The sequence below is a fragment of the Macrotis lagotis genome, chromosome 1 (assembly GCF_037893015.1).
Source record: "Macrotis lagotis isolate mMagLag1 chromosome 1, bilby.v1.9.chrom.fasta, whole genome shotgun sequence".
Classification (NCBI taxonomy): Eukaryota; Metazoa; Chordata; class Mammalia; order Peramelemorphia; family Peramelidae; genus Macrotis; species Macrotis lagotis.
Window position 1 is genome coordinate 345,092,017 of NC_133658.1, and position 24,060 is coordinate 345,116,076.

At 38.9% G+C, this 24,060-nt stretch overlaps 1 protein-coding gene across 4 annotated transcripts in view; it reads left to right on the forward strand.

Moving 5' to 3' along the window:
* Positions 1-24,060, forward strand: part of EFCAB8 (EF-hand calcium binding domain 8) — a 115,968-nt gene that overhangs the window by 58,489 nt on the left and 33,419 nt on the right. For 3 of the 4 annotated variants that reach the window (XM_074211886.1, XM_074211890.1, XM_074211888.1), the window contains 8 exons: positions 804-952; positions 2,562-2,699; positions 6,011-6,127; positions 8,859-9,086; positions 9,947-10,017; positions 11,194-11,398; positions 12,403-12,603; positions 13,298-13,462. In XM_074211886.1, coding sequence (XP_074067987.1) covers positions 804-952; positions 2,562-2,699; positions 6,011-6,127; positions 8,859-9,086; positions 9,947-10,017; positions 11,194-11,398; positions 12,403-12,603; positions 13,298-13,462 — 1,274 coding nt within the window. The remainder of the gene's footprint in view (positions 1-803; positions 953-2,561; positions 2,700-6,010; positions 6,128-8,858; positions 9,087-9,946; positions 10,018-11,193; positions 11,399-12,402; positions 12,604-13,297; positions 13,463-24,060) is intronic. The other variant, XM_074211887.1, reaches the window with a different exon arrangement.

Here is a 24,060-nt window from a genome sequence, read left to right on the forward strand (position 1 = left end):
AATATGCTACCTCTCTTCCAAGGGGAAAAAAGAATAGGATTATGGAAGGAAATTGAAAGAGGACTTGGGGAGAAAGACAAAGCATAGGGCTTGGGAGAACAACTGGAAAGAGAATTTGGACAGGTTTTCTGGGAGCTTGGTCAGGCAGTCAGAGACTATGAAGAGTGAGGTTGTCTAGGGTCCCTAAAGCACTGAGCCTGCAGACTGTGTGACCAAGGGAAAGTCATTTAGCATCTATTTATATGGTTTCCTCAACTGTAAAACAGAGATAACAATACCACCTATCTCCCAGGTTATTGGGAGCATAAAATAATACTGCAGAGTGCTCAGCACAGTGTCTGGTATAGAATAGGTGTGCCTCTCCTTCCTTTTCTTCCTCTTCCCATCTTTAACCCCATCTTTTCCCTTCTCTTTCCTTCTCCCTTCCCTTCTTCCTTTCCTGTTCCCTTCTCCCCTCTCTCCCTCTCCCTCCCCTTTCCTCCCTCCCTCCCTTTCTTCCTCCCTTCCTTCCTTCTTCCTTCCTTCCTTCCTTCCTTCCTTCCTTCCTTCCTTCCTTCCTTCCTTCCTTCCTTCCTTCTTCCTTCCTTCCTTCCTTCCTTCCTTCCTTCCTTCCTTCCTTCCTTCCTTCCTTCCTTCCTTCCTTCCTCTCCCCTTCCCTCCCTTTCTTCCTTCTTTCTTCTCTTTCTTCCTTCCTCGCCTCCTTTCCTGGTTGAGAAATGAAGTCTCACCACCTTTAGAGAAGAAGAGTCCTTATTTTAGAGATCTATTACATGTTTAAACTGATCCTTTTTTTTAAACCACAGTGACAGGTGGTTATGATCCGATCATTCTCCTGTGGAATCCCTTCTTCATAAACAAGCCTCTGTGGCAGATGAAGGGGCACCAGACATCGGTGACTCACATTCTTGTGATTGGAAAGAGCAGCTGCATCATCAGCATCTCCAAAGACAAAGTACTGTCTCCCTTAGTGACAGCCTCCATCCAAACCCCTCTTCTATTCCCTAGGAAAGGTCTCTGGAGGCAAAATCTAGAGTTTGTCTTTGTCATTTTAAAGAATTGGGACCTTAGAAAAATTCGTTCAAGGTTATTCACTGAATTAAAAGCAGAGTTTGCTCTAGGTGAAGTTGGTATTTGGTCCCTCCCATCCTTAGTTGTACTTCATTGTCTTCCTCCCTGGTATATCCAGACCTTTCTTCCTTCTACCAGATTGTTCAGAGCCCCTCTCTGTATAATGTAATATAATAATAATCTAAAGTTTAGAGATATGGAAACCCTTAGCGATCATAGAATTTAACTCTATCCTTTTTCTAGAAAAAGAAAATAAAATAAGTCCCTAGAAGAGGCATTGTGGTATAGCAGAAAAATAGCTGGCCCCAGAGTTAGGAAGAACTGGGTTCAAGTCCTTCTTGTGCCACATTCAGTCTTCTAACATTTAGGACATCATTTCACCTCTTGTTGCCCCAGGCAGCATTGATAGAGGGGACCCTTTATCGGGGGTAAGTAATGAAATCACATGACAAAAAAAACCCCTTCAAAGTCACCCAGACCTTGGTGGCTTACATGGGAGTTTGAATACAGAATTCATAATCAGAGTTCCTGCCACTGTCTCATATTTTTTTCAGGATTGTCTAGGTCTCATAAATTCCCAGGATTCACCCAAGCACTTAGGAGCCTGTTTTCCTTTCTATTCATATGAGTAATGAATTGCAGGTTAATGTGAACCTGGTATACTGATGGGTTAATGTTATCTCAGTTACCATATTTTTATTTTTGACTTGTAACATGCTTAATCTTGTCATGGTATAATGGAAATAGTATTAGATCAGGTGTCAAAAGACACCATGGCAGACTCATAAAGAGAGCTCCTTTGGGAAATACTTTTAGGCTTTTAGGTCCTCTTTAAGCCCTGTCCTAACACAAGCCGGGCCTGCCTTTTGGCACAGCTTTGGCATAGGACATAGACTATTAGGTGTGTCTGAGGGATTTTAGTAATCAGATATACAATGCCTTTTTGTATTAGAAGAGAAAACTTAAGACTCAGAAGAAGGGAAAGTACTCAACCAAAGCCTCCTAGGGTGTTAATCAGGAGTCCTGGCTCCCAGCTCTAACTACCATATTATACTTCATCATGATGGAAGAGAGGACATGGTTTGAGGGCTGTATACTGTATCTCCTCATGATCATTTTTACCATTGATATACTAGGACTTGTGTTTGGGTTGTTTAACTTTGAAGAAGCACCCAGGATAAAGGAAAATGACAATAGATTGGAAATTTGGGGACTTGAGTTCAAATCTTATTTGCTGCCTCTTCATAGCATATATGACTTTAACTAAATCATTTCACCTTTCTGGGTCTCTGTTTTCTCTTCTTCAAAATGAAGGGGGTTCAATTAGATAATCTCTAAAGTTCCCTTTAGCTCTAGATCTCCTGAATGAATCTGAACTTCATTTTCTTACCTAAAAAATAGGGATAAATAATACTTGCCAACTTACTTTTCGGAACTTTTCAACAAAATAATCTATGCCCTAATCCTAATTTTTGTATATTTTTCCTCCTCAGAACATCCGTCTTTGGGATATACACAATTTTCTGTGTTTCCAGTCCTTTTCAGGGAGATATTTTGCCCTGGGGAACCATCCTATTACCAGTGCTTACTTTCACAATGCCAATGATACCTTTATTTGTGGTTCCTATTCGGTGAGTGACAAACTTTGGGAGCATTGTTTGACTTTAATTAATTTGAATTACTTTTTGGGAGACATAGGGTGGTTTTTTGGGGTATTTCTTCTTAACTCATTGATTCCTGGTTCCTCAAAAAACTAATAAGAGATAGTCTAGGATCATAGGACTTAGACTTGGAAGAGATATTAGGGATGACTTCATCTGCTCCCTCTTCTCCCCCCACAAAAAGATATAAAAACAAACTCATAAGAGATTAAAGGACTTGCCCAAGATCACAGAGCCAGGATTTGAACCTAGATCTTCTGACTTCAAATACAGTTCTCTTTGCATCTTTAGTGTTATCTCTCCAAAGGAAGAAGCAGGTAGCAATCACAAGTTCAAGTTGTGAAATTTGAATCACAAGATTTAACATGGCAAAAGCATTAGATCAAGATTCAAAAAAAATAAAATCTAAGTTTAGATAACAGATTTTGAACAGAAACTGCTTAATTCTGGCAGATACTTATTAAAAGACTGTTGTATGAGCACTTTCATTAGAGAGATTTGAAGTTCAGATAAAAAAATTGTTTTCTCTCTAGAGTTTATAATCTAGAAGGGGCATTAAGGCATTTATATGAATTGTTACAACATAAAATATCATGTGATAAAGACATGAGAGGTTTGAAAAAGTGCTAAGTAAGGCCTGAAGATAAAAGGGGAATGATCCATTGGGATAGGCAGAATAATCTTCCTGACGGGGAGTAGCACTCAAGTTTTGTAGAGTAGTCAAGTGAAAGGTACTGAAATGGCAGCTAGGTGGTGCAGTGGATAGAGTACTTGGAATTAGGAGGATGAGAGCTCGAATTAAGTCTCAGACACTTGACACACAACCAAGACTATCTCCAGTCATCTTGATTCATATCTGGCCACTGGATCCAGATGACTCTGCAGGAGAAAGTGAGACTGGTGACTTAGCACAGCACCCCCCCCCCCCCCTCACTCAAATCCAATTCACTACTTGTCTTGGTATCACCTCCCTGATGTCATGGTCTTTTTTTAGAACAAAGGACAAACATCATCATCATCATCATCTCATAGATTTCCCTGGGTTCCTCAGTCCCATCATTGGACTACTTTCTGACTACATTGGCATCTTCCCAATTCTAGACAGCAATCTGATACAAAAAATTCAGTCCAACAACAAAACATTTCTTGGTACCAAGTATATAAAACAATTTGTTGAGTACTCTGGAGTATACAAAATATGGTTCTTGCTGGTAAGAAACTCATGGTCAATCTAGAGAGATACATGAAAAGTCAAATCACTCAAGGTGCCAGTTAGGGTTAGTATCTTAAGAGTAATATAGAGAGTAATTGAAAGCACCAGAGGAGAGTTTCCTATTCATAGTGAAGGCTTCATATTTCTCTGCAAAATGGTGATGATAATCTGCCTATTTCCTAGGATTGTTGTAAATATTGGATGAGAATAATGTATTTTGTAAGCCATACACACACACACACACACACACACACACACACACACACACACAGACACACACAGACACACACACATACATACTGTCACTCACTCACATATGTAGTAATGTATAAAAGAAGTTAAAATAATTATTTATGTAGAACTATAACATGCTATACAGAAATATATAATTATATTATATAGAAATATATCATAATATATAAAAATAAAGATATATGACAAATTATATATATCACATAAAGATATATGTAAATAATTTATATAAAAGATATGTATATTTATTGATAAATATGTCTATATATCTAATTATATACATGTATACATATGTGTGTATATGTGTATATGTGTATATACACACACACACATATATATATATGCCAACTGCCTTTATTATTTGTCTTATTATTAACCTTTTATTGGTCTGGTAAGGTGGTGGATAGAAAAGTGCTTTATGAAGTCCTTAAACACATAGAAAATGCTAATTTTAATTATAGAAGGGTACAAGCTGCTTGCTCAGTCAATCAAAAAGTAATTTATTAAGCACATCATACTAAAGTGCTAGGAATACAAATTCAATGAATGAAACAATATATGTATGTTTCCAGGAAAAAATTAGTCCATATATAAATTCATGCAGAATAAATATCAAAAGAATAAATACACAGAAATTGTATGCAAGGAAGAGTCCTAGAAGTTAGGAGTAAGGAAAGGCTTCATTATAGAAGGTGTTTGAGTAACCTTGAAGAAAGAGAAGGACTCTATGAAGAAGAACTGAGGTGATTAAAAATGGGGGACATCCAATACAAAGACCTAGGGATAGGGATTTTGGAAAGGAGGACTAAACCTGAGTACTAGAGAATCATTGAGCCTTGGTGTTTGGAGAATGCAACAACAAGAATAATGATTATAACAAAAATACTCATATTTCTGTAATGCATGATGGTTTACTAGGGTACTTTCTTCTAAACATCCCATCAGATAGGTAATACCAAGTGTTACTATCCCTATTTTCCAGATGAGGAAATGAAGGCATAGGGAGTCTAAATTACATCCATAAATAGTCAAAAAAAATCATCGGTTATTAAAGTTAGAAGGAAGGCTACTTAGAAACAATCTAATCAGATCCCCTTACTTTACACTTATGGAAACTGAGGCCCAGAAAAACCCAAAGAGAATTTCCTAGGGTCACAAGCAGCGAAGGAATAAACCAGGATTAGATTCTCAGACCTCATGACTTCAAATACAGCATTATTATACCACATACCATCTCTTGGTAAGTGATAAAGTCAAATGGCTTTGCTTAACTCCAAGCCTGGAGTATTTCCTACTCTAATATGTCTGAAGAAAATATCATAGATCTTGCTTCCACATTCCCTAGGAAAGAGTAAAGGGCTCAGGGGCAGCTAGGTAGCGCAGTGGATAAAGCACCAGCCCTGGAGTCAGGAGTACCTGGGTTCAAATCCAGTCTCAGACACTTAATAATTACCTAGCTGTGTGGCCTTGGGCAATCCACTTAACCCCATTTGCCTTGCAAAAAAACCTAAAAAAAAAAAAGTAAAGGGTTCAACTTGAGATATATATGATGAGCACTCACTAAGTAATGCTGGTTATTTGGTAGGTACTTCTTATCCTTGTTCAGACTTCTCAGAGTGTGCATTTTATTAATCCCTTGTTTATTCTTATCCATGTATATGTTATTTTCCCTAATAGAATTTAAGTTCTTTGAAAGGGATGGTCTTATTTTTGTTATATCCTTGGCAACTAGCACAATGATTGGCATATAATAAATAATTGTTGACTGGTAACTCCCATATAAAATAAAGTTGGTCTCATCTCTCCTCATGCACAGATTGGAATTCTTAGGGGCTATCTGGAGACCCAGGAAGGGACCTGGAAAATAAAGGAAGAGTCTACCACCCACCATTCAGCGGTCTGTGGGGTCCTTTATAGCAAGACTTTCAGGCAGGTAAGGGCAGGAACTAAATCAACAGAATCATAACAGAGCCAAAGGAAGAAAACAGTTTTCTGACAGTATGAATCACACACACTTACCTGAAAACTGACTCCCTAGAAAGTGTTGTGTGTGGTATGTGATCTCTTTCTATAGTGGTTATGCATAGAGGAAATAACTCTTGTCCACTCTCCCTCTCTTGTAGTAGGATCACAGGATCATAGGTTCCCAACTCAGAGAGACTATAGAGGTAATTTTCTCTGGAGACCTATGGAGGTTAAAGGACTTAGCTAAGATCATATAGATAGCATCCAACCATATTGCTTCTTAAGAACTAAAGGAGTTCTGCTTGGTGGTCTTTAGCAGAAAACTTAGCTTGCATGCCAAATACTGTACATTTGACAAATGTTTATTATATGCCTGTTGTATTAATTTCAAGGGGTTAATATTTAGGTAAGGCATGGTCCTTATGGTTATGGAGATCACAGTTTAATAGAAGGATACATCTCAAACATTTATTTTATGTAACATTACAAGTATATTAAAGAAATGTAAACACCTGCTATGTGATAACAGTCTGATAGGTATGTGCTAGTTCTAGGTGGAAGGTTGTTGCCCACCAGGATAATTAGGAAAGGCCTCATGGGAGAGATGGCATTTGAGTTGGAAAGACCAGCAGGTGAAGTAGATAGACTGTTGTATTTGTGGAATAAGAAGACCAGTGTTTGAATCCTCCTTCTGCTATTTACTATTGTATGATCTGGGTCACAGGATCATATATTTAGGGCTGGATGAGACCTTAGTTTATCAAAAGTCATCTCTCCCTGTTTTGTCTTAATTTTCATCTGTGAAATGAAGAGGTTGGATTGGATGACTTCTAAGGCTCATTCCAACTCCAAATTCATGAACCTGCAACCTGGGTTTCAAAGGTTGGATAGGAATTCAGTATTTGAAGATGGGGAGACAGAAAAGGGGAAATTATAGTTTTAAGGGAATATTGGGACACAAATGATGGAGGAAAGTGTATATGGAGTAATAATGGGGTTAGAGAGTAATGCCAATTTGATATGTTTTATGGAGTACATGAAAACTAATAATCTAAGATAAAGCTGAAAATTCTGTTATAGAGAGTTTTAAATACCAGGCAAAGTAGATGAATTTAGGAAATAAGAAAGCACTGAAAATTTGTGAAAAGAGAATATGACTAAGTCAGAAGGAGTCTTCTGTGAGTTTGATATGAAGGTTAAATTTCACTGAGGTGAACATTTAGGGAAGAATGTTAATTAGGAGGCTATGGTGTAGTCCAGTGGTGGCCCAATAGGGCAGTGGCCTGAGAAATATAGAGAAGAGGAGGGGACTCATGAAACTAATGTTACAGGGTTGGAATCATGAGAACTTAGTGATTGATTGGAAATAAGAGGTGAAGAAAAGGAATAATCATAAATTCAAGGTTGGGTACATGAAGGATTGATGGCAACCAGACAATATAATGATTAGATGGTCTTTGGCCATCTAATAGATGGGTGCATATCTTCTTAGCATCCCTGAATGACTCAATGTAATATGAATGCTATTTAGTGAGGTCACTGAACCTTTGGCTTTGCCCTTGTGGGAAGAAGCTGGGGAAGGGAGCATGTAATGATTAGAACTTTGAACTGGGAGGCTCAATTTGCCCCCATTAGTAGGCTGGGTTTGTATTTTGAATTAATTATTCAGAAGTATGGAATATGTTGCATGTGTCACCTATAGCCTCTCACAGAATAATTATAGAATATCAGCAGTGGATGAGTGTTTAAAACATGGGATTTAAGATTTGGAAGGATACCATTGAGTTCTTCTAGTTCAACATTTATTTTTTTAAAACATTATATTTTAAAATGTTATGAACCAAGATTTATTTTCTTTCACCTTTCCTCAAGTCCAAAAGTATATCTCATTATGTATAGAGTCCATCATCAGGAGGGTGGATTATTTGCTTCATTAGTTCTCTAGAACCCTAATGGGTCATTACATTCATTGTTCAAAATTTTGAAATCCATCAAAATTTTATTCTTACAATTTGTTGCTATTATATAATTGTTCTCCTGGTTTTGCTGACTTAATTCCTCATCAATTCATCTAAGCCTTCCTAGGTTCTTTGAAATTGTCCCTTTCCGCATTGCTTTTTTTAATTGTTCTTGTTTTCTGTTGGGGTTAAGTGACTTACCCAAGGTTGCATAGCTTAGTTAAGTGTCTGAGGTTGAATTTGAACTTGGGTCCTCTTGACTCCAGGGCCAGTGCTCTGTCCTTGTACCACCTAGCCTACCCCTTTTTCTCATTTCTTATAACATAGCAGTTATTCTATCATATTTATACAACATAATTCCAACATGCTCATTTCAAAGATAAAGAAATGGAGGCCCTGTGAGGACAATGTGACTTTACTCAGTGTCACACAGTGAGTAGTCAGAGGAAGGAGGGCAACCCTACTGATCTATATTGTGGTGTTTTCCTCTTATCTCTTGTGTGGAACCTTAATTGGTCCAGGTTGATCCAGCTCTGTAGCTTGGAGCTACAGGTGAAACCCTGATGATCCACCTAGGATAGCTCTACCTATAGAACCATATCTTAATTTCAAGCACAATTCATTGGAAGGCCTATTTATTGACATATGATATTGTAGCTCTCTCTTGCCCTGTCTAATGGAGTCTAACCCTGCCATGTTGGCAAAAAAGACCCCTAGGCTTTCCAGATCTGTTCTCAGTAGGTGGTGAGTGGTGACCTGGCTGGCATGGTGAGCGTGTGGGAGTTGGCAACAGGGAAGAAGGTGATACAGTTTGCAACATCAGAGTCCAAGGATGTGGAGCTCACAGCGATGATCCTGGATGAGCTGGAGCGGAGCCTCATCACCGGCATGAGGAATGGGACAGTCAAAATGTGGAATTATAACATTGGGGTCTGCTTGTTGCATTTTCCCAATCCAGACCAGATGGAGGTCAGTGTCCCCAAGGCCTGTAAACCTGGAAATAATTCAAGTATTAGGCAAGGATCTTTTTAATTATTTTGCAATCTAGGCTGTCACTAAACTTTGTCCATTCATGCAGTTCAACAGCTCACCCCTAATTCACAGTTTAGAAAGTTGCCTAGGACCCTTAAGTAGTTAAATAACTTGTCCAGAATCTATTACAGGCAGGACTTCCTGACTCTGGGTTGTTGTTGTTCAGTCCTTTTCCATTCTCCATGTCCCAATTTGGGATTTTCTTGGCAAAGATACCATAGTAATTTGCTATTGCTTTCTCTAGTTCATTTTACAGATGAGGAAACTGAGGCAAACAGGATTAAATGACTTACCCAGGGTCACATAGCTAGTAAGTGTCTGAGACCAGATTTGAACTCAGGAAGATGAATCTTCCTGACTCTAGGCCTGGTGCTCTATCCACTGCTCTACTTAATTGCCCTCTTATTCCTCCATACTGCTTCTCTTATAGGCAAGGTGATTGGGAACAAGAAGTTCTACTTTTTCTCTCTCCCTAGGTATTAGGAACATCAAATGAGATGGTGAATAAGCGTTTTAAAAAGGATGATTTAAGATACCAGAGTAGGACAATTTGACAGAGTGTATTTCCTTTCATCTCCAAAAGAAATAAAATAGCTCAAATCATTCTCCCTCGTATCCCAGAAAAGAAGTATAGTGCATTTGTTTTTTATCTTCATTTTACAGATTAGGAAGTAGAGGCTCAGGTCAAGTGACTTGCCTGGGTCATACAGTTTACTCAGAAGTATCATTTGGAGCATGTGCACACAACTCTTTTCTCAGGAATGACTGAGAGATTGGTTTTCTTTATTCTCTAATAGGTCAGTGGAATCATTCATGTGAATGGGGTATTCTACGTGGCAGGGTGGAGTAAGAGAATCTCTTGGTACCTGTAAGTAGGAAATAACTGGTCATGGAAGGGTTATATTCCCCTTGAGCACCATCCCAGTATTCTGCCTCTTTTCTATTCTTTTCTTCTCTGTCTTTGCTTCATTCAGATGGTTGAATATTGGCCAGAGATGTGTTCCCATGGAGACACTATTTCTTCTGCAATAATGACTTGTTAGGCAAGTCAGTCAAAGGCTAACATTTATCCATCCATCCATCCATCCATCCATCCATCCATCCATCCATCCATCCATCCATCTCTAGGGTTTCTTATTTGTAGAGTGTTGTGTTAGGAATTGGGGAGTAGTCAAAGATCAATAAGGCTCAGTCATATCACATTCTATAGCAAGGGGGACATTATGTATATATAGGAATCCCACAAGATGAAATAATGGATAATGCCTGTAGGGCAGATTGTAATAGAAGATGCACAAGAGAAGTAAAGAGTGATAATTAAAGTCAAAGTCATTTCTGGATCTTGGTATTCTTGGTTCAAAATGGAGAGATAAAATTTAATGGAAATAAATGGGAAGTTCTGCATTTAAGTTTAAAAAAAAGCTACTCAAGTACAGATTGGGAGAGACCTAACTAGAAAATAACTTATTTAAAAAAGGCCCTAGGGTTTTAATGACTATAAACTCAATATATCAACAATGCCAAATTAAAGCTAATTTGATCTTTAACTTCATTCATTCCATACACTTCTCATTGAGGTACTGAACTCTTTTACCTCAGGGAGACCTTTCTAACTCTGAGATTCTCTGAATCTTGGACCAGGGGGTGGCAGTTACAGGGAGAAAGAATTTGAATCACTATATAGGAGAAGTCTTGTAGCATTTAGATTAGTCTGCCAGTAGAATGAACCAGATCATGAGACTTTGGGTTACCCCCATATCATGGAAGGTGCTTGAATACCTTCTCAGCCTCAGTGACCACTTGAGTATATGATGCAAAGGGATTCCATGGTTCAGGTAGTGGTTGGACTAGGGACCTTGGAGATCCCTCTCTACTCTTGAGGTTCTGTGATTCTAAGTTGGAAGACAGTTTTGATATGAGAAGCAAGGCATTTCTTGGGCCTGCATTCCCAGTGGCTTTAGTTAGCAGAGCCTTGCTGAAATCCATGGGAGCTCTAGGGAGAAAAGCACCTTTGCTCTAGCTGATGACTGATGTTTTGTCCCAGGTATCAAAACAAGGAAGCAGTTCCTCTGTTTGACCACTGGCCTTACTTTCACACGGACGATATCCTGTGTCTGGCCAAGTACCGTAGCCAAATCCTGGGATCAGCTTCCTATAATGGTGACATTTTCATCTGGAATGTCAGCTGGGGGAAACCCCTTATTCATTTCAATGCTTCGAGGAGCCCCTTTGCCTTGAAGCCCAAGAAGGTATGTGCTAGGGGAGTCCTTGGTCTCCCTTTCAATTTTTTTCTCAGTATTGAGAAGGGCTGTGCAGAGATGGTGGTTTGAACTTTATCCTAAGTAGAGTTCAGGGAAAGTTGGATAACTGTATAAATTAAGGGGATGGGCCAGTGGGCAGTGCTTAGAATCCCTCCCTTTTCTTCTCCCCCTTCCTCTTTTCCTTTTCCTTTCAGAGACTGATTGTCCCCAGCTAGTGCAGGCTGGAGGTACAGCAGGTATTCTAGTCCTGATCCCACACCTGATTAACATGACTGCTTTGACTTGCTCTCTTTTGGACCTGGGGTAGTTTGCTTCTTCCTTAGGCAGTCTGGTAGTTTTTGCTCCTGGGGACTCACCATATTGGTATAGATTTAGAATGGGCATAATTGGCCTTAGCCCTACTGCAGCTCAGGACTTTTGAGCTCAAAAGTTACATGTGCTAGAATATCAGAACTGGAAAATATTTGAGGACAATCAATCCTCCACATTTTATAGATGTGAAATGTGAGGCCCAGAGGGAACTGATTTGTTCAAAGTAGCAACTGATTAGGAGAGAGTCTGAGTTTGGATTTCATGACTCTGTTTCCACCCCTACCCCCCCTCCCAGCACTTACTTTACCTCTCTATCATCGTATGACCTGACCCCCATATGAGATACTATTTCATAGACTCATTATCTCAGAGCTGGGAATGATCTTAGAGGCCTTTGAATTCAATCCAATTCCCTCCTTGTTCTCAACATACAAACATATCACAAATAGCAAAACTGAGGCCCAGAGAGGTGAAGTGATTGGTTAAGACTTTAGAGATAATAACTGTCAGTTGGGTCTTGAATCCAGGTTCTCTGACTCCAAACATGGCATCTGAATGCTATACCATACTCCCTCCCCCTTTTTTCCCTAGGAGAAACTCAATCATTAGCAAGCGTCCTGACTGAGGAGTCAGCCAAATTCAAATCCTTATTTGGGATGATTTCTCTCCTATGGCGGCAGGTTTTCACGGAGGAGAATCACTTGACACTTGCCGACTTAGTGAACAGGAATGATGGGGCCACACACTGGGCAAAAAAGTCCCAATGGCGGCCCCTGAGTGGGCATTCTGACAAGGCTCACATCCGCAGGAACCTGACCTCTGCCCCACCTGCCATGAAAGACATAGGAGACAAGGAGTCGCCAGTGCAGCTCAAATTGCAGGTGGGACCCCTGAAAGAATAATCAAAATTCCTTGTGCAGGTTAACTTTTCCAAGTCCTTTTCCATTCAGTGTCTGATTTATTCCTCACAACAGCCCTGACAGACAGAGGTAAGTAGGGTAGATGATGGCCCCCTCTTTGTAGCTGAGGAAACTGAAGCCCAGAGCAGTGAAATGTCCTACCCCAGGTTATTCAGTGCTTATAAAGTCCAGCCTAGAACCCTGGGGCCCTCAGCTTCATGTCTTGAGGTCTTCCCATTGCTCCATGCAGAAGTAGAATACTTTTTCTCTGACTTGTATCTTCACTGAGGTTTCTCTGACTGCCTAATTTTGTCTGCTCTACCTAATTTCTTTTTAGGATACACCTGGTTTCTTTTAGACTCTGCCTGGTTTATTTCTGGTCTGGGCTGAGTGGAGTGACTGCTGTTTTCCATGATCAGTGTGACTTTCCCAACCATTCCAGCTGCTGAGTTTATCTTTCAATCCTCTTTTCCATTGTGAAGGAATACTACAGGTGGAAAGGGAGAGGGAGAGTGGGGGTATGGATGTGACTACCATTCTTTCTCTCCTGGGGTGGTTCTCCCCCACATCCACATCATTTGCTTTAGGCCCTGAATGGAATGTGGGCATCATTCTTTCAGGGATCTCAAGTGGCCTTAGAGAAATAACTTGGGCATGTGTGTGGGGGTGGGGGTAGGAGGATCCTCTTTTTTTACAGAAACCTTGCAGCACTGTCAAGTCTAAGGCAGTGAACTTGGTGAGACCTCAAGGCAAAAGTTGGACCTGGAGAAGAAATATGGAGAAAGAAAATGAAGATTATACTAGGCAGAAAGAAAAAGACTCGGTGACGTCTGTGGAGAAGGTTGGCTAAGCTCATCATGGGGGTTTGTTACTCAGACAATGGCAAGATCTACCTGGGTATCTGTCCATTTCTAAATCCCAGGGAGGTGGGAGTGAGTGAACCATGGAGACCAATTTTCTCTGTCACCTTGAATGCTTTGTGTGATTATGAGTTTAGGTGGTAGCTCAGGTAGTGGTGTGGTGTTATCTGCCATTTTTTTTAGCTCATTCTTCATTTTTTATTTTTTAATTGATATTTTATTTTTCCAATTACATGGTATGAAGGTTTTTCAACATTCATCCACATATATATGCATATTTTTAGGTTATATAATTTCCTTCCACCCTCCCTTCTCACCCCCCTCCCTTCAATCAGGTGAATATTGTATATGCACATTTGTGTTGAACATGTTTACAGATTAGGAATTAGGATTAAGGGAAAAGAAAGAAAATCATGAGATAGGAAAGAAATACATAAAAGAATATTTTAAGAAATGAATGTAGTGTTCATTCAGATTCTGGAGGGTGTTTTTTGGGGGGGTTGTTTTGCTTTGTTTTTCTTCTTCTGGATGAGGATAGCAATGTCCATAGCCAGTCTGCTACAGTTGTCCTAGCTCTCTGAACTGTTGAGAAGAACTTCATCCATCAGGGTTGATCATCTCACAATGTTATTGTTAAATGTGTACATTATTCTCTTGGTTCTTTTCCCTTCGCTCAGTATTAGTTCCTGTAATTTATTCCATGCTTCTCTAGAGTCCGACCATTCATTTTATCTGCCATTCTTAAACTCAGTTAGTGGTTCCAGGCTCTAGAAACAACTGTTAAAAACATAGGATGGAGTAGAGTAGTCAGTGTTGGGCAAGACATTAATAAATCAATCAACGATCAATCAACACTATTAAGTAATTAATATGGGTTAAGTGCTGGGGTCTAAAGACCAAAGTAAAGCAGTTTTTGCCCTCAAGGAGCTTCTGTTTTAATGGGGACATAATAAACCCATATACATATGCATGCACACATATATGTACAAAATACATATTTATATATGCATACATATATGTTAATTAAATGTAAGAGCAACACTTAAAAACTACTATCCTGAGAAGCAGGAAGGAGAGTCTGTGTGCCCAAGTACTTTGCCCCATGGCTCAGTCTCCTGGGAATTAACTGGCCTAAAAAAGTATACTATTGTAAAGAAAAAATAGAGATGGATAACTTGCAAAAGAAAATACTTGTGGGGAGTCTATGAGGTAGAGGGGGGAAAAATCCCTGAATTGGGCATCAGAAGATAGGGCATCAATCCCAACTCTTATTGTCTATGTGGTCTTGGGCAAATCATTCCTTTCAAGGCCTCACTTTTTTCCTTTAAAATGGTTAGGTTGGACTAAATGATCTTCAAGGTCCCTTCCAGTTCCAGATCCGCTGTCCCTTGTATCAGATTATTCCTTAGGCACTTTATTGTCCCCTTGGGGAAATCTCTGAAATTCCAGTTCTGGTTGTAGAATTGCAAGGGAGGAAACAGAACTCCTCATGGTAGAGTGCTATGATGCTCTGCCTATTTTGGACTCTTTATGGAATGTTACTCAGACCCCATTCCCTGATCAGCCTATGTTCTTTTTGACTTCGTCAAGGTCCTGAGATGAGGCACTAGCTGGGGTGGGGAGGGCTGACTTGGAGGAAAGCCTTTCCCAACTGAACATCTTTCACTAGTTGTAGACTCTCTTCTACACATCAGTATCCTTTGTTTAGTGTGTGTTTCAGGTTGTATACACCTACATGGCACTGGCTTGTATGATTCTGGAAATGCTATCTCCCTAGTTTCTCTAACCCTCAGTCCCCAAACTTGGGTCTTAACTATTTCCTCTTTTTCTGTTCCCTGTCATTTTAACCTTCCATTTCCATATTTGTAAAATGGAAAGTTAATGCATTCACTTCCTACCTCACAGACTGGCTGTGAAGAGAGTGCTTTATAAACATTAAAATGCTAAGGGAACACCATTTTAATTGCTTATTATTATTACATCTGAATATATTCACATTTAAAAGTTTAATAACATTTCTCCATTGCTTAAGTCTGGACAATCAACAAAACGATAAATCAAGCCCTAATTTGCTGAGTACCAAGGTGTGAATGCTCACACTGAAAATAATAATAATAACCTATATTTTTGTAGCATTTATAAAGTCCCAGATACCATCCCAGACACTTTACTATTATTATCTCATTTGAGTCTCTCAGCCTCCCTGGAAGGTAGATGCTATTATTATCCACATTTTAGGTGAGGAAACTGGGGCAGACTGTTTTAAGAGATTCATTCTGAGTTACATAACTAGGGCCTAAATTGGATTTAGATTCAAGCTTCCCTGACTTCCAGGTCTTTCCTATCCATTGCTCCATTTCTATCCAAGCACTTAGGTGCTTCAACTAAGAATTTAACTTAGCTATTCTCAATCGCCACCTTTCTTTGTGGCCATCCTCTTAGTGAATGAACATTTATGACTCTTGAGCTTATTCTATTGACTGAAAATAAAGCAATTTGAAAATCTGATTTGCATTCCCCAAACAAGATTTTTTTTGAAAGAGAAAAATACAGACATAATTATAAGAATGAACAATATTAGCTAAAACTTTGTATATAGTATAGTATAGTATAATATATAGTATAGAATCCTAGAGCTGAAGGGGACTTCTGAGATCTTCTAGAATCTCGACTCATTCTTTCCTTTATGGTTGAATTCTGTGGATGACACAGAGACAGACTACATTAAGATTACATGATCATCCAGGTTCTGATCACATGCCTCCAATGATGAAATTTACTAGTTCCTGAGGCAACCAGTTCTTTTGGATCCTTAGAAATAATTTCCTTATATTGAATCAAAAAAATTATTTTAAAGAGCTAAGATTTGCCTTCTCCACCTTTCACTTCAATCCTCCCCCAAATTGAGAAGTCAATGAAAATACAATCTATTATAAAACAACACTTATCATGGATAATCATTCAAAACAAATTCCCACATTGGTTGTGTCAAAAAAATTTTCATTTTGCCCTCTGAGTTCTTCCTTCTCTGTCAGGATATGGGTAGTATGTTCCATCAGTCCTCTGGGATACAAGCTGGTCATTACACTGTTAAGAGTTTGGCACCATAGATTTCTAATACATTATGTCTTGTTACTTGTTCATCTGTTTCTTGATTTATGAGCACTCCTTCAGATTTATATTGAACTTGCTTCTTTTACTGAATAGTTCAAGTTCTGCCTACAGAGGCCAGTCCAGATATTTGCTGCTTCTTCCCTATACCCCTTTTGATATTAAATAATAACAAGCATAATAGAATATATAATTATATAAACATGATATATAATTATATATTACATCATATTGTAATATATTATATTAAATTATATATTATGTATAACATTTAATATTAAATAACTGAATCATTTGCATAGAATTTTAAGATTTCTTTCCAGTACACTTTTTATATGCTATCTCATTTGGTACAAGCTTGTGTCATAGTTGTTGTTATACCCATTTTACAGATGAACAAACTGAGGTTTGAGAAGTGATGTTTCTTTCCCAGGATCATATGACTAGCGGGTTTGTAAGGCAGGATTTGAAACTGGGTCTCAGCAAAAACTCTCTTCTCTGTGTCATTTAGCTGCTATAGACAAGACTGCTCTATTTCCCTCCTTCCTTGAAGTCCCCTCCCCCTAAATTCCTCCTTCTGAGACTAAACATCCCCAGTAACTTCATCTTTTTTTTTTTATGACATAGTTTCTAGTGCTTCCTCTGTCCTCGTCAGTCTCTTCTGGACATGTTCTAGCTAATCCTAGTCCCTCTTAGCAACCAGGACCAGTATCCCAGAAGGGAGTAAAGATAGGGTAGAAGATAGTAGGATGTTAGTCTTCTTCATTCTCAATCCTAATTAAAGCTCTAGGAGGGCAGGATTAGTTTCATTTTTTGTCTTTGTTTTTCCAGTACCCAGTGTAGCATTCTGGCACATAGTAGATATGAAAATAAATGTTTATTGGTTGATGGGCTTGATGTACCCTAAAATATTGTTGGCTTATTTTTGTACAGTCATCACCCTGTTGATTCAGAACCCAATCAATTCAGTAAACTTTGCTATACTATACACCAAGATCAGCTTTATACTGCCCCTGAAGGATTTCAGAGAACCAGAATGAAAAATTTGTCAATAGACTTTTAGTCATATCTGACTCTTTATGACTCCATTTGGGGTTTTCTTGGCAAAGATATTAGACTTATTTGCTTTTTCCTTCTCCAGCTCATTTCACAGATAAGGAAACTGAGGCAAACAGGGTTAAGTGATCTGTCCAGGGTCACACAGATAGTGTTTGAGGTCACATTTGAACTCAGGTGTTCCTGACTCCAGGTCAGGTGCTCTATCCATGGTGCTCCCTAGAAGCTTATTGCCATTAGATAATTAAGAGTTAACCTATTTTGGAAGGTAAAATGTATATGGGGGGGTAGATGGGAAAGGGAACAAAATTATTCTAGAAATTGTGTTTTTTGCAGGCTGAGATCATGAAGTTCTTGCCTGAGACTTTGGGTAAAATAGTGGATGACAAGCTATTTCTTTCTTCACTGTGTCATTATCGTTATTAGGCCTTGTACTTGTTTGGCTCCTTATTTTTCCCTCAGAATTTTTACATTTGATCTATTATCAAATCCCTATGAGGTCAGGTTTTATCATCCCCATTTGACAAATGAAGCAAGGGGAAAGGGGAAGGGACTTGCCAAAAGTCACACAGTGAGCAAGTAACAGAATCTCAGAAATAAGATCACAGAGTTGAAAAGGGACCTTAGAAATAATTTGCTTCAAACTGTACATACAAAAACAAGAATTGCAGCTACACCATCCCTGATTAGTTGAAGGCTTCTATTGAGCAACCTTTCTATCTCTCAAGATAAGCATCTTCCCTACTTTAGGGAAGGGAATAGTTATTCAGATAGTGCCTTCTTTGTACCAAGCATTGTATTATTGAACTGAAATCTGTTTCCCCGAAGCTTCTACCCATTTCTAATAGTTCTGCATTCTGTGTTTGAGTAGAACAAATTAATTGTATTCCACTTGATAACCCTTCAAATATATCTCATCAGTGAGTTCCTTATTTGAGTAGGCAGAGGGCAGGCTGACCATCTGGACATAGTATATATACATAGAGAAAGCAATACATGTAGGAAGAGTAGAACACAGAGAAAGATGTACAGCATGTGAATAATAGATTGAAGGAAAGAGTAGATTGAAAAAGCAGAAATGATCCACAGGGTCAGAAAGGGAGTCAGAAGATCAGGAGGGAGGGGGAAGGAAGGGCAGAAAGAGGAGAAGAGAGGGAGGGAGAAATTCCATTCAAATATGAACTAACTACTTTTTAAGGTTTCTAACAACTCTTGAGATTCTGTGATTCTGAGATAAATGAAGTTGGCAATCACATCCCTCTTGTCTCACCTCTCACCATCCCCTACTTTTTTCTTTAGGAGAGAGAGATTCCTTGTTTGATTAACTAACCTCTACTCCTCATCATGGTCTCTATTCCTTTACTCATTCATTTGATTTTTTTTTTTCTTGTTAGATACTCCTAGGTCAGGAGATAGTTGTTTTTTTTTTTTTTAAGCAACTCTGGTAGGATGGTCAGGAGTTTTTAACATGGGGTCTGTGAACTTGTGTTATTTAAAAATATTTTGATCATTATATTTCAGAATAACTAGTTTCCTTTTAATTACATTAATTTTATTTTATTCATTTAAAAACACTATTTTGAAAAATCTATAGTTTTCACCAGATTGCCAAAGCAGTCTATGACACAAAAAAAGGTTAGGGACCCCTTCTTTAGGTGATTTCATAATTCCAGGCTCCTCATGGGCTCTCTATGCCTTGCTCCTTTTGTGTCTTGTAAAATCTGTTTGTAGTTCAGTTTGTTGTTCTCTTGCTCTGTCTGTCTGGCTTGAACCCTTAGTTGATCTCTGGCTCTGGCTTGGATTCAGGGTCTCTCTATATGTGTTTGTGTCTCTCTTAATTTCTCTCTGTCTCTTTGTCTCTTTCTGTCTCTGTCTCACTCTCATGCTCTCATTCTCCCCTTTGTCTTCCTGTTTGTTCCCTCAATCTATTGTTTATAATGCAGCTAGTTCTCTCTTGTGTTACTTTTCCTATATATTGTTTTTTCTGTGTGTGTGCCTCTGTCTCCATGTGTATACTGTATCTACCTCAATCTCTGTGTATGTCTGTCTCTGTCTGTGTATGGTTCTAGCTCTCTGTCTCTGTGTCTGTCCTGGATGGATCTCTGACTCTCGTTCAATTTTCGTGTGACTGCCTGTGTATGTCTGTTTTTGTTTTTCCATCTATATGTATCTGTCTCTTGGTAGATATTCGACTCTTATCTCTGTCTCTGTGTAACATCTTTATTTTTCTGAATGCGTATTTGTATAATCTGTGTTTCTGGGAGCTTGTCTGTCTCTGGGATATGTTTGTGTCTGGGTATGGAGAGTCTGTGTGTGTTGTGTGTGTGTTGTGTGTGTGTGTGTGTGTGTGTATGTGTATGTATGTGTGTGTGAATCCCCAGATGGGACTCGTGGGTCTCTATGTATACATCTCTGCATCTCTGGGTGTTTTTCTCTGAATATCTATGTTTCTAGGTGTTTATGTGTCTGTATCTGTTTCTTGAAGCATGTTGCTGGATAGGTGAATGCTTTTTACTGTGTCTGTGTGGTTCTGTCTATATGTGGCACTGTGTATCTCTTGTGTATGTGTATTTAATTCAGTGTGGCTTCATGGATTTCTGTTTGTACCTCTTTGGGGGTCTGTGAGTGGGTATCTGTATACAATTGATTAGTTATGTTTGTGAATATAACAGTAGGTGTGTGTTATACTGTTTGCCTCTTTATGTGAAACTGAATGGATTGTATAGATGTGTGTGTCTCTGTGATGTCTGTCTGGAGATATGGCAATCTCTATGTGGGTGTGGTTGTTTTGGGGTGTTTGTGTCTGTCTCACTGGGGCTATGTGAGTGTATTATATGGCTATGTGGTTTTTCTGTGTGACTATCTCTGTCTTTGGAAGGATGTGTGTGTGTGTGTGTGTGTGTGTGTGTGTGTGTGTGTGTGTGTGTGTGTACTTTCCATTTGTCTGGGTGAATACATTCCTGCATCAGTATGTTTCTGTCCCTAGAGATGGGATGAGCATACCTCAGTATGTATGAACCTCTCTCATCTCTGTGACTCTGGGAACTCTTGTACTTCCCTCCATATCTCTCTCTTTGGGTAGGTGTACATGAACACTTTCTTCTCTCTTTCTGTATACACTTGAGTTTTCCTCTTTCAATGCATGTATCTCTCTACTTCTGTGAGTGTTCATTTCTTTGTCCGTGGTTTTCTCTGCCGTGTGTGAGAACATAGATCCTTGTCTGTCCGTGTGTGTGTGTGTGTGTGTGTGTGTGTATTGTGTGTATCACCCTGAACACATCAGTCCCTCTGCATGTGTTTTTCTCTTTCTCTCTGTGATTCTGTCCTTTTATGTGTCTTCCCCTCAGTTTCCTCCTCTGTAAAATGAGAGACTGCTGGACTAGTCACTCTTTAAGGTTTTTTCCCATCTCTAACATTTTATGATCTCCAATAGTCTTAAGGTCTACCTAAACTATATTTTGGGCATAGTTTGTACCAGTTCTATCTCATTCTTGTTCCATCTCCTTGGCCAAGGGCACTTCTGTTTTTGCCCCCCCCCCCCCGCCCATGCTTCTGTATCTCTGTCTCTCTGTGTGTCTGTTCCTATGTGAATCTCTCTTTGCCTGTGTCTCTCTGCACCAATGTGTATGTCTATTTTTGCCTTTATGTGTGTCTCTGTTTATGTTTCTCTGCTCTTTTCTTTGTTTTTCTTTCTTCAGATATACATGCCTGTGTATATATTCTATCCTTAAGGTTGTTACTTTGTGTGTATGTGTGTGAATCTATGTATAGAACTGTATCTGCAAGAATGGGGTTATCTTGTCTCTCTCTGTACAGATCTCTTATGTGTGTGTTTGTTCATCTGACTCCCTATATATAGCTGTTTTGTCTTTGCTTGTGTCTGTTTGACCATATCTCTTTCTTGACACTTCTGTCCTGGTTTCTTTTTGTTACACAGGTTCTGTCTGTGTATGTCCATGTTTTTGTGAATATCTACATACATGCAAGTCCATCTTGAGTGTTTGTGTATGATTGTATTGGTTTATGTGTATGACTGCAGTGTCTGGGTGGGTTACTGTGTGGCATTTTCTCTTTGTAGTTGTATGTGTGTCTTTGTGTGTATGAATCTTTTTCTTTGAATGTCTGCATGAGTGTACATTTCTCTTTTACTTTTATTTGATGTGTACACATGTTTTTTTTTGGTGGGGTTGTGTTTCTTCTATTTCTCTCTCTCTGTCCATGAATGTACACATTTCTCTTAGTCTCTCTGTGTATATATGTCTATTTGGGTATGCATTTCTCTAGTTTTGGTGTGTACACATGTCTCTCTGTATGTCTTAACTTTTGGATGTGGCTGTGTCTGTTTCTGGTGTGATCATATCTGAGCAAGCATCTCTCTCTTTGTGTGGATGCATGCATGCCTGTGTGTGTTTGTGTGTCTGGGAATATGTGGGGACATGTCTGTGTGGGTATATGTCTCAGTGTATCTGTACGAACATGTTTCTGTATGTGCAGGCATCATTTGGTCTCTGTAGCTGTGTTGGTTTCAGAATATGACTGTCTCTTTGACTGAGTGGGTTTCTGAGCATCTTTATATGTTCCTCATTGTCTTTGGATGCACACACATGTCTATTCTAGTTGTGCAAATATCTTTGTCTCTGTGTGGATATGCATTTAACTATAGTTGTCTTCTTCAGTGTGGGCATCTGTCTTTGTGTGGCAGAATTGATTTCTATATATGAATGATTTTTCTCTTCATGGCTTTGCATGTGTATACATGTTTCTGTGTTTGGGTCTGTGCTCACATTTCTCTGTCTATAGGTAGATAGAGTGTGAGACTATGGGGGTCTCTCTGTGTGAGAGCTGTTATATTTAGCACTGTCTATGAGTTGGTATATATCACTGCCTTTTAATGTACTGCTACCTATCTGCCATTAACTGGATTCTTTGGATGTGTGACCGATGTGTGTTTCTGTCTGTGTTTCTCTTTGTGTCTGTATCACTGCATTTTCTGTTCTGGTATATCTGGCTATGACTGTCTCTGCATGTGTCTTTGAATCTGCAGATATATCTTTGTTTATGTCAGTTGTCTTTATGTTGGGTTGCATGTAGGTGTGTTTTTGTGTCTCTCTGTATGTATCTTTGAGTGTGTCTGTATCTATATCACTCTGTGTCTCCGTGTGTGCATATCTTTTTGGTGTGAATGTGTATATCTGGATTTATGTTTGTATGTGGTTTGTAAATATCTCCATATATACAATACCAAGAGACAGAAAAATATGCTTTAGGTATGTACATGTATGTTCACACATGTGTCTGTATTTGTCTCTGGGTGTCTTTTTAGGTGTGGGTTGCTGGGAATGTATTTGTGTGCTTCTAGGTGAGGTGTGTGTGTGTGTGTGTGTGTGTGTGTTGGGATTTGCATCTCTGGAAGAGTGTATATATATCCATCTCTGGGTATACCTCTGAGTATTAACTGCATTTATGTTGATAAGTATGTATCTTTCCTTGGGATGGCGCCAATTCTTTTGGCATTAATGTAATTGACTCTTTATGATCCTGTTCTTGAATATGTGTATGTATGTATCTTTGTTTGGATGTGTCTGCTTTGTGTGTAGGTGTATGTATGTGTTAGTGCTATGTGTATGATTACGTTTCTGGGTGCAAGTATGTGTTTGCTTCTCTTCACTTGATGTCTTTCAATAAATGTGCCTGTCTTTTCTTTTATGGCTTGTTATTGTCTGTATTGCTCCATGTTTCTCTGTTTTGCTTGGGTATGCTTGTGAGTGTACTTTTCTTGATGTGAAATGTTGTATAGTTAGATATATTTCCCATTTTATTATGTATTTGGATGTATGGATTTCTATATTGCTGAGTGTAGATAGCTATGTAGATAATCTTTGTGTGTGTTCATATGTATCTCTGGGTATATATGTGTCTCCCTGTGTAAATATGTGTGTGAGTGTCTGTGTATTGCTGTGCTTTTCTGTACTGATATGTGACTTGGTATGTACGAATGAATCTTTCTGTTTCTTTGTGGTAGAATGTGCATCTCTCTGTGTGGATTTTTGTGTTTGGCTATGTGAATCTGTGTCATTTTATATCTATCTGCCTCTGCTTTTGAAGTTGTCTCACTCCCTTTGTATATATTTTCACTGCATGGTTGTATATGTATATTATGTCTTGCTGTGTATTTTTTATTGTTGCTTTGTATTTTTCTTGACATACACCTTCATCACTTCTCATCATGAGAAGCAAGGGGAGGGGAAACTGACTGAGATGAAGGCTGCTTCTCCCCTTCTATGGTTTAGTTATAACTTGTCTGCTTGTTCAGTAGAGGATCTGTGTGGTTGCTTCTCTGGGTGAGCATGAGAGTCTCACTGTGTCTGTCTCTTGATATGGCAGTTTTTGTGTAGTTGTGTCTGGGCAGTGG